Raw genomic sequence first — 11,231 nt, 5'->3', positions numbered from 1 at the left:
CAATCTGCTCGCATACATATGTATGTGCATTAGGGTGGTCCAAAAATACACGTGCAAAAGTAAAGTCGGAATTTTTATGCTCTCACCCCTAGGATTGTTCTATACCAAAAAAAAATATATCCCAATTTTTTTATTTCAAAATTAAAAAATATTTAGAGGTCGCTCAAAGCGCCCAAAGTTTTCCATGTATTTTGTATGGGGAAAAAAACAACTTTTCGTAGAAATGGTATAGAATTCTTAAAAATCAATATTTTTCTATGAGAGAACTCAATTTGTCTGCAGCAGATTCCCAATAATAATACTCAAATTTTTATTTAACCATTTTTTTAATCGCAACTTTAATTTATAGGTCCGCCAAAATCCCACAAAATCCCCGAAAAATTCAATGGGGGGACCAATAAAAAATCGTTAGTATTAAAAAATGATTAAATACATAATTGGGTTTTATTACGAAAAATATTGGGTTTCAAGAATTCTATACCATTTCTACGAAAAGTTGTTTTTTCCCCATATAAAAATACATGGAAAACTTTGAGCGCTTTGAGCGATCTCTAAATATTTTTTGATTTCAAAATAAAAAAATAGGGGTATATTTTTTTTCGTAATAGAACAATCCTAGGCGGTGAGAGTATTACAATTCCGAGTTTACTGTTTTTGGACTACCCTAATGTACATACATGCATACCCACATAACCATGTACATACGAACCAGCCTTCTGCCAACGGATTCAGGTCAATAGTGGAATTGTTTTTTTTTAAGTTTCATTGACATAAAGTGTTTGGAGCGAAAAAAAATAGTACGTACCAAAGCTTTAGATTGAATTAGCTTAGCTTTTTTAATTAAATTGTATACAGAGGGCGAAGGTGTGAGTGATGAAATCATTTTCTCTGCCATCTGTTATAGACAAAATAGAGGAAATTCGCAGAGACTTAAAGCCTGAATTCGGGAAGCTTGGGATAACTGGCAAAAATTACAAATTTTATCAAAAAAAAATAATAATTAAGCAACAATCAAATAATTTCAAAACCGGGGTTTGCTCTACGGAGACGAAGAGTGGAATATTGTAACAGAGCACCAGGCCTGTCGAGATCGAGGAAAGAAAGCAGTGAACCCCTCTGGGCCCGGTCTTTTTAAGCAGACTCAATCCCTAAAAGTCTTATGTATTGCCAGTCTACAAGAAATTTAATATCTACGGGGTTCCTTCGATATACATATTTAAATAATCGATCCTTAAAACTGGTCGTCAAAATAATTTGGGGTTTTTGTTATCAACTCTCTTCTTAGCTGGTGTGATCACATTAACTTTGTAGTGAGCAAAGTATGTGGGATACTTAGAAATCTGAGGCTTTCTGCATGCTTCACTCCAGTCGGCACAAGACGAATGCTAGTAGGTCAGTTAATTGTACCTATAATAACGTACTCAGAGTTGGTATACAGCAAAGTTTATGCCGCCTCTGCCCTTAAAATTGACATTTTATTTAATCATGTTTGAATCAAATTTGACCATATACATATCTGCCTGGAGGTCTCGCTTGCTGCGGTGTGAAATCTCCGACTACATATGTACATAAAGGCCAGAAACTGCATTTTCCTTTTGCGACTTATGAATACGAAGACACCTTATTACCTATTTGAAAAAAATATCTTTCCTAAATCGGGGCGATCATGCGTTTTAATCTTACCTCTATACAGTTTTAACAATTCCACAACACTGTTTTTCATTGACGCTATACGAATCTGGAACTCCATTCCAATTAATGTTGGAAGCAAACTTAAGAAGAGCAACCTTAAAGCTATTTTCTCTTCACATTGATGAACCAATTAGAATTACTCTCGATTTTTGTGATAGATTTAATATTTTATTGCTAATAGAATAAGCCTTATTTTACTAATGTTTTCTCTGGACGGCGCTGCAGAGCAAACTTGAAATATGGTGGCAAAGAGCTTATAGGACACATGGTCCAGCTTTAAGGTAGACCTTGCTCTGATAAAAAAATGCCCAAAGAGGATTTCAGTGAATGAAAACATTACAAAGTGCCTCGTAGCAGAACACCCATTTTAAGACATAAGTCATTTTTAGCGGTCTACTACTTGCGAGCGTACCAACCTACTACGCTTTGTTTGCGTGGGCGACGGGTACCAAAGAATATAGAGGCTGAATTTCTTTATTGATTCTGAACGTTTGGAATAAACTTTTTTGTTTACTTATTCTTTAGAACGTTCCTGATTATATGTTAACGTATATTTCAAAAGCATTCTGTTCATTTCGGCTGTGAAATGGGATTATCCGGAATGTATAAAGAAACGCAGCCAGAATGAAAAAGTGAGAGGCGGAAGTTGAAGAAGGTTGTAGTTTAAAAATATTTTAAAAGAAATTCAGTGAATGAATGTCGATCGATTTTTGTCCCCGAACATTTTGTATGTTGAGCTCAGACGAAGTCTGTGTGTTTGTTGTACATAAGTGAGCCAAAGTGAGCTACAGTAATGCTGTTGTGAGCCAATTGAGCTTCGGGATGAGCACGCCTGGTTTAAAAATCAAATGCTACTCGAATTAAGGAAATTTTTTAACAGAATGTAACACAATATGGATGTCAGACGAAAGAGGTTAAAGAGGGTCTTAGTTTGAAATTGTTTTGCAGAGGCTTGCCACGAGCGTGGTACCGGATTAACTCGGACTTAATCCGGATCAACTGCAGTTAATACCCGAGTTGATCCGGAGCAATGCTGCCGTCTGTTTATGCTTTAGCGTGCAGAAGTTTCGAATTGAGTAAGGGTGAACTAGTACTAAATTCTTCAATTTTAACTAAACGAATTCAGAGCACTTGTATTATTGTTCGGTATTTCCGAGAACGTTTATCACCTACTTAATAAATCAGTACATTCCGCACATTTTTAACAATAATGACGAATATTTATTTTTATTGCATGTATGTATCTCCTACATACCTTCAACATGCACACAATGCCAAAACGTACAAATATATTTATGTACATATGCTAAGTTATTGTTAGTAAAGATATTTTTTAAGTCTTTCTGGCCTAAGTTAGTGCAACTAGCAGCCACTAATGAATCGATACAGATATATAGCGTTCAGTTGATATTAATAGTCAATAATGCTTCGGTTTCTTTTGTTGTAGTTGCCATCGTCTGCTACTAGTGTTTACATTTAAAATTCATGTCTCGATCAGCTGCTTGTTGGCCACCGACGCGGCCAACATTGTGGCTGCTGCCGTCGCCGTCATCGCTTCAGGTTTACAGCTGAAGGTCTCTAACCATAAACTCAATCAAGTATCCACTTTACCGCTCAGCTTTTGGCTAAAAAGACCAAAATCAGGCAATAGCAGCAAGGCAAAATTATCAAGCGATCAATTAGCAACAACAACAATACATTGAGACCAGCTGGTATGCAGAGGAATGCAAGAAACTGATCGAAAATGGCAAAAGCGAAAATTCGAGAGAGGGAGAGAGAGTGAGCAAAGGTATGGTTACCTTTATGAACATAAGTATGTATGTATGTCCACATGTATTAAGTGCCGGCTATGCACTTAGCCGCGTTTGTATGTACGTGTGTGTGTGTGTGTGTGTGTAGTTGGGGCAACCTTTGGGACGCTGAAAAGAGGCAAAATGCGCACAAAGAAAATCAAAATAGAGACTCCCACTGACAAAGGTAAGCAACAACAAAATTAGAAATTATTCATTTTCAAAAGGTATGTAGGTTTGCACATATGTATATGTAAGTGCGTTTCATAACTAAAGCACATAAGCTAAGCAGATTTAAATGTCTTATAAATCCAAATGCAATCCTGTATCCCCACACTAAAATTTTAGGTAAGAATGAGCAGGCAAGTGGAAGTTTAAAGAGGTAGAATTAAATCAGTTTCACAATCACAAGATTTCGAGAAAAGGGGTATACTAAACTAAAATCTAAACATATGGACCTGATTCTCAATGAATTGGCAGGTGTGGTTTGAAAACAGTATGACAAGAAGAGGGAGGAATAAAAATTTAATAAGGATTTTACGGCGACTCAAGGGCAGCTTAGCTGATGTGCTATAGTGACGAAACACGGTATAGTTTGTGGCTTTGCTGCTAATGAGTATTGTTGTTGTATTTGGAACTTACAACAATTACCTTTTTGTTTTGAGACATTTTGCTCTTACCTTTTCATATTATTTTGTATTTCTATACAGACATATATTTTTTTTTTGACATTGCTTTAGTGCAGTAGCTGTAACAGCAGTAGCAGCAGCAGCGCAGCGTTTCGCGGCATTTCGGCACTTTGCTCAAATCGTTTCAGCTTGGCTTGAATGTTTTTTAGTTTGGCAGTTTTAGTTTAAATTGAAGCTCAACTCTAGTCGCACACGCAAATGAGATGTTAATAAAGTGTTGAATGTTTAAGAAGAAGAAGAAAAAGACGTGGAAACTTAGTCTCAAAGTGACGAAGTGGTGCACATACGTACATAAATACATATATTTTAACGCGTAAAACGCAAAGCAAAAGTAAACGGTATGCAATACGATAGTATGTAGTGCGGTTGAGTGTTTTTTATGCTAAAATAATATACACACACACACACAAATACATAAAATCATAAAACAAGGTTAATTAGTGTAACAAAAAAAAAAGAAAAAGAAAAAAACTTAAGTGGCAAACCAAAAAATTGTGTGTTTGTCAACAAAAAAAAAAATATTTGCATGCAAACAAAACTTCCTTTCCTAGTAGTTTCAATTGGAACAAAGCGCCTCTTTCATTTATTAAAATTTCAAGTGAAATTCTTTGTGAGGCTTTGGAACTTTTAGTGAAACAAATTGATGACTGAATTAACTGGCACTTAAAAATAAGCCTTCAAATGGCTCATAGCACCAAAAAAATATCTACATACATCTTAAATGTCTATGTATGAACGTATAACGGCCCTTAGAAGCCTATGCATTAAGGCGGATCACTTAGCAAATTAAAAAAAAATTGCATTGTTTTTCCAAGGGACTAAAAGTTTTTACAAATTTTATGACTTCCAGAATAAACACTTTCGTGAATTGGAACAGAAAGTCAGTTTCAATGACAAACAATGTAAAGCGTGATAACGATTCTAAAAAAATCGACCAAATTAGTTTGAATGGATATAATGAGGAGTATTCTGGTTTTCATACGAATCGAAACTTTGAATTTTTTGTATAGAAAATGATAGGAAAATTTCATGATTTTCGATTCGTACGAAAACAAGAATACGCCCCAATCAATCTTCGTGCAAGAAAAAACAAAACGAAAAACATTATAGTACCTACTATCAACAGATATTTGTTAATAGACTACTTGTACTGCAAGCTGTGTGTTTTACTTTGTACTAGGCAGCCATTGAATGCAGATGCGAAGATAGGAAAAAGTTTAATTAAGTGGGGTTATCATAACCAGGGCAAAGAACTGCTACCCTATGCAGGATATTCTCCCGATTTAGATGAGCATTTCCTATTTCAAAGCCTAAAGGATCTGCGGTGAAAGATTGGGGTCGAATGAAGAGATCTCTACTGGAACTCCCTTTTGGAGAGCTAGTATTTGGAAGGGATAAAATAATAGAAAAAAATAGACTCAGTAAATGTATCCAGCTAAGAAAAAGTTCTGTTGAGAAATTAAACGCTTTTTTGTCCAATATAAGATATATATATCTTAGCAAGTTATTTTCTTGTATCGATGAAAAGTTTTATATAACAAAAATATTTGTGAGGCACACTCTTCAGAATATTTCTCATTAGAAATGGTGAGGTGAGGACTAACTTTCTAATTTGGTCGTAAAACCACAAGCACTCCTACTTTCGGTGACGCACCTTAATGTATGAACGTATATTTATGTACCTACTCATTGTAGGTGTAATGAATGAGAAATATTCTGAGGAGTGTGCCTCGCAAATTTTTTTTGTTATATAAAAATTTTCATCAATACAATGAAATGGAAGTTATTTAGAAAGCGGTGAGGTACTTCCTGTCGCTCAACGCTCTGATTCACAGTACTCCCGCAGCTACTACAACTTCGACACAATAAACCAGGTAAACGTTTCCATCAAGCTTCAGCCCGTCCGTGAAAAAGCTCTTTGCTCTCTTCCTCCAGACACTTGGCACCCTCAATCACCCGTTGAGGGAGTGTGCGTTGAGAAAAGGTAGCTTGGAGCCATTTGTGTGGCGTAGTGAACCGTGTAATCAGAGTGTCCAGGCGAGGAACTTGCTGAGCTGATCTCAGCCCGCGCCTGCAATATCAACATATGAGAGCAGCCCATTTTACGCGTTCTAGCCATTTAACTATTGTAGCTCTTTCACAAAACATGATTGGCTTAAATATGGTGTGATAGAGCCTAGTTATTACCTTGGACATGAGACCCAATCTCTTGGCAGCGGACAACCTCTACAGCAATATTAAGTAACTTCCATGGTCCTCAATGTTAGATTTTCACTACAGCTTCATATTTAAACTCAGGGGAAGAGTTGCTTTGGGGCTCTGGTATTTCCAAGTGAATACAGACACTCCTTCTGTCATTAACGCCGGGGCTGAAGTTAGCCGCCCATTTACTCACCAGGTATGGGTAACCTCGTAGCAGATCATATGAAAGTCTTTGTTTTCCACCTGCTCTAGGAAGTCTTCACAAACTCGAACCAGGGAAACGTCATAGTCCAAATTTTTCATATAATACTAAAATATGACACGATTTGGAGATGTTATTCATTATTGAAAAAAACATTTGCGTAGTTTTCATATCACTCTATGATCAAGGATAAATAATTAAATTTGGGTCAATATAAATATGTACTGAAAAATACCTTTCAAACACTTTGAAATTGATTTCAAATACTTCGAAATGTTTTTGTCTATGCTGAAATTTTTGTTGATGCCGAAATTCAGTTAAATAAACTTTACAAAATACGATTTTTTCGCGACCAAGCCTAATGTATGTATGTACATTCGTGCTTGCACGTGGCCACACGACAATTTGTTGTTGTTATAACTTGTGTGTTGTGTGTGTCCACATGAATGTAAGTAACTTGTGCGCCCTAAAATTGCATGCAATTAATCACCGATGTTACTCCTCATCACATGCCAGTGATGAAAAATTAGGTATTACAAGATAAGAACACAGAACAAAAACAACACAAAATAGAATTAGAATCAATAAAACTATGTAATGATGATCTGTGATAATATCTAACAGTAATTGTTGCACAGCACATGCAATTTTTCGCCACCAAAGTATTTCAACGCAATAGCCATTATAAATACTAAGCTGAAACATTCACTGCTGCTTAGTGTATTTCAATGGTCAGTTATGTGGGCAAGCGTGTTCTGTGGTCGCCAAACACTCATAGCTACTAGTAACTTTTCTACAAAAGATAACACAATCCTTACAACTTCACATTGGCCGCGCGACCACCAATTCGGAATTCAAGTTCAATTAACATTTCATTCCGTTTCAGTTAGTTTCATTTGAAGCATGCAACAAGCTGGCCACGTCTACTCGCATATAATACGCGATTCAACGCGTCCACTGCAACAACCACAATATCAGCGACCACCTCCGCAACCGCGTCGAGTTTTTGTACAAGATTTTCAGGTTGATGCAACGGCGGCACCAGCTTTCGATTCGAGTGCATACAAGTGTAAGCAAAGTGGTGTTTAACACGCACACACACACACACAAATTTTGTGTGTCAGCAAGCGGCCGCTGCCGGAGTAGGGACAAGTGCTTCTCGTTTTTTCTGCATTGCCAAATGCAATCAATTGAAAATCATCATTGAAAATCAAAAAGCCGAAACGAGCACACACACTACACCATGCGAATCGAAATCGAAAGTGTGCTGCAATATTTATGCCAATAAAGTAGTATTTTTGTCCGATAATCAGCAAGCAAAGATGGTATTTGCGGTGATGGCAATGGTTGTGTACTCTCAAACAAATTTCTTAATTATGATCAGGCAGCAGTGTGGCCAGAGTTCAAGGGAGCTCACTATTTTTTTTTTTTTGGCGAGAAAAAATTAAGTAAAATTTTTTGATATTGCAGCATAGCTTTAATTCGTGACCACACAAATAAATTGTTTTTGTGGTTTCAAGTGTTTGAGTTTCAAAGCAATAAAAATTGTAGTGAAGAGTACGGGCATACATACACATTTACATATACATATGTGGTGAAAATAAATAATTTCGATGTTCTTTTGTTCCTTCAACGTGAATTGTAAATCTGGTATAACCATGCCAGCAGAAGTCGCGCGATAGTGATGCGCCCTGTATTAAAAGTCGGTGCGTATCAAATGGCTTGGTAAAGCCATTCCCAGTGCTGACGGAGCTGCTGCTGTCATTTTAGACAGCTGTATTACTTTCGCCTGGATACCAAATTCAGTAATCGCGATTTAGTTTCAACTTATTTGCCTGCTGTTGAAAGCGGCTTCAAAATCACCAAAAAAAAGGTCATTTACATGAATTGTGCCTCATCCTGCAGGTCTTTTACAAAATTTCGCGTATGGTGAATACTTTGTCTATATTGGATTTACTATGGCTAAATAAAGCCTAATCAGAAGACAGTCGACGATGGACTTCACCTTTCACATCATACGCTCTACAATAGCGCATACACTGTTGGAGCATGCGTCGTTCTTGTTGATAGGGCAGACCATTCTTACAGTTACTTGAGTAACTAAGCCGGCAGGGCATCAGATCCAGCGGCCTTGTGGATATCTAGCCACAAAATGCTATTCTTAATTCATCCCAGTCGACTGTTAGGCCATCGACTCCGTCATTTTCAACTGTGGATTCATCTCCTCTGCAATTTTCTCAGCAAAGGGGATAAGATTTCCCTCCTCCCCCCCCATAATTTTAGCATGGACTGATCTTGGACGCCCTGTTTGTTTCTACAGCAATTTGTACTAGCGTATAAAATTGCCAGGCGTATCTCTTTTTTTGGCAGCATTTCTAAATTTCCTCACTTGTCAAATTCAATGAACCTCAAGGAAATCCGTGAAAAACTGACTGTAGCATTCTTAGGCTAAAATTACGAGCTTAGTTCGTTAACGTAAACGTCACCGTTAATCTGCTAATGGCATACATACATCTGTATGTACAACATCCATGCAGCGGCCTAGACATTCAACAGTATCTATAAAAATTAACAAACAAAAAATAATAAAAAATAAAAATAAAAAAAAATAAAATAAAAACTGGTTTTCAGATCTCTGACGATAGATATATGTATTTCTTTTTGATATTTTTTACTGTACTTTGATTTTTGCTTAAATGTTTTTTTGTTTTGTTTTTTTTTTTTTTTGTATTACGTCTCTATTGCTTTTATTGCCTCTTCTCTTTGTTTACCGCCGCTTTGACCTCTTCCTTAGGCACGTCTGTTCGATTCAGTCATCTATTTACATTTCTGCTAACTCTTATTTTGTTTTATAGATTTTTTATTTTCTTTTGTTTGTTTCTTTCACCTTTTTACTACTTATTTATGTGTCAAAATGTAAAGTAAGGGCCCATCTAAGCTATTCATTTGAGCGGCATAAAAAAGTGCGAAAATCAACAACCGATTTAAAAGTTTAATAACCCACCGCCAAAGTGTTTCCATACTGTTTTCTAGAACCTGCTCAAGTTTAGTCTGTAAACCTGTAGACAGTGTCAGAATGAAATAAGCAACGCCAATAAGAGGTGATAATATTTAAACAGTGACAATATAAATAAAATTAATGTGAAAATTAAAGCAACCACCAGTGCAAACAAATGTAACCAACGCTTACTCATAACGAAGAGACTTTTTCTGTTAAAGTAGTTAAATGTATTCTTTATTATTTCACAATCCATAATATTTATGTGTCTTCTTCATCATCTTCATCTAAGTGTTTTTTTTTTTTACATAGTTCTCGTTCATCATTAGTGTCTGTGCTTTTGTGTGTTAAATACATACTTTTTGGTGATACTGTAAGCTCGCCAGATTCGATTTAGTAACTTTTCGTCAATTTGCTTCTTTTGCTGCTCCCTCATGACAACAGCAAACATTGCGAAGAGTCTCTTCCCTGGCTCTGTACCTCGGTGCTCGTCGAAGATGCTTCATTGGTCGTTGATAGTCAGTTTCATTGGATTGTTAACAGCTGCTTTGGGCGCCTACTGCGGTTGGTTCCTGTTTCCCAGCATGGTGGATAAAAAGGTCGAAGAGGTGAGTATGTTTCTACATAATTTATGTATTCCTAGCACCAATATTAGTAATATTTTAATTACATATGAAAGCAAAATGGCACATCTTTGGTATATACCTACCAAAAAATTCCTCTTTTGGATTGCCCATTTCTCTGCTCCCGTTCGATTCTAAAATAAAGGAAACCTGTGACATAATTCTGTGTTCATTTCATAATCTAGTAAGGCGAAATAGAACACTCTCTATCCGTTAAAACTTTGTCGGGCGAGTAGATGGCATTGAAACCCAAATGGTTGCTTAAAACGGCAATTTAGCCACCTTGGTACACGATTTGTTCTGTTCTGGCCTTACTAGTAGCTTCTCTGCAAACCTTTTTAGGATTTAGAAGTCAGTGAAATTCTCGCTATCCACTTTTGAAGACTTTAACGTACCGCGGATATTTTCACCACAGTGGTCCGGTAAGATAAAACTAAAAGCTCAGTTAGTCAACGACGTAGCGTAATATCAAATTTACTGTTGATAGAGAGAGAGAGAGAAGCAACGGCAACGTCACCGCCATGCGGTGGTGAGTTTTCGTTAACACGCGAATCCCATAAATTTGTCCTTTTTTCTCAGTGCATACATAGGAAGTAAGAATTTTGAAATGAGCTTTCCGTAACTTAATCGTCTTCAAATTCATAGATCTCATCTAATAAGGTCAGTTGAGGGGAAGATATTTAGTTGACGTAACTAAACTCTTTTCTCAGTGTAACTTCGTCGTCGGGAACGTCTGAACTAAGTTTACAGCAGTATCTCAATTTTATTTAAGAGTATTTGTAATACTTTGGAGCTTTTCAATGATTTACGGACCAACATAGCACTCACAGATCCAAAGGTATTGGATTGAACATCTTGAAGGCCATTTCGAATACTCATGTATTTCAGCTCGTCATTGCAAGACTTAAACTTCGTTTGACCTTCATTAATTGTTGTAAAGTTTCGTTAAGTATACTGAGTTTAAACAATGAAAACTTAAGTTCAAGTTCTAGGAAATAAACTTCGTAGCGGCTTAAAACGTTGTATTTTTTTTTT

The 11,231-nt window shown here is 36.5% G+C and overlaps 1 protein-coding gene across 3 annotated transcripts in view; it reads left to right on the top strand.

The window, feature by feature from the left end:
* Nucleotides 1-4,311: 4,311 nt before the first annotated feature.
* The window catches only part of LOC118750924 (sensory neuron membrane protein 2), a 48,259-nt gene continuing 41,339 nt past the window's right edge, over nucleotides 4,312-11,231 (top strand). For 2 of the 3 annotated variants that reach the window (XM_036485671.1, XM_036485669.1), the window contains exons 1-2: nucleotides 7,310-7,644; nucleotides 9,886-10,181. In XM_036485671.1, coding sequence (XP_036341564.1) covers nucleotides 10,008-10,181 — 174 coding nt within the window. In that variant the 5' untranslated portion in view covers nucleotides 7,310-7,644; nucleotides 9,886-10,007. Of the gene's footprint in view, nucleotides 4,510-7,309; nucleotides 7,645-9,885; nucleotides 10,182-11,231 lie in introns of those variants that run through there. The other variant, XM_036485670.1, reaches the window with a different exon arrangement.

This window comes from Rhagoletis pomonella, unplaced genomic scaffold (assembly GCF_013731165.1).
Source record: "Rhagoletis pomonella isolate Grant_MI unplaced genomic scaffold, Rhpom_1.0 Rhpom_scaffold_00460, whole genome shotgun sequence".
Classification (NCBI taxonomy): Eukaryota; Metazoa; Arthropoda; class Insecta; order Diptera; family Tephritidae; genus Rhagoletis; species Rhagoletis pomonella.
This window is presented reverse-complemented; position numbering and strand designations above follow the sequence as displayed.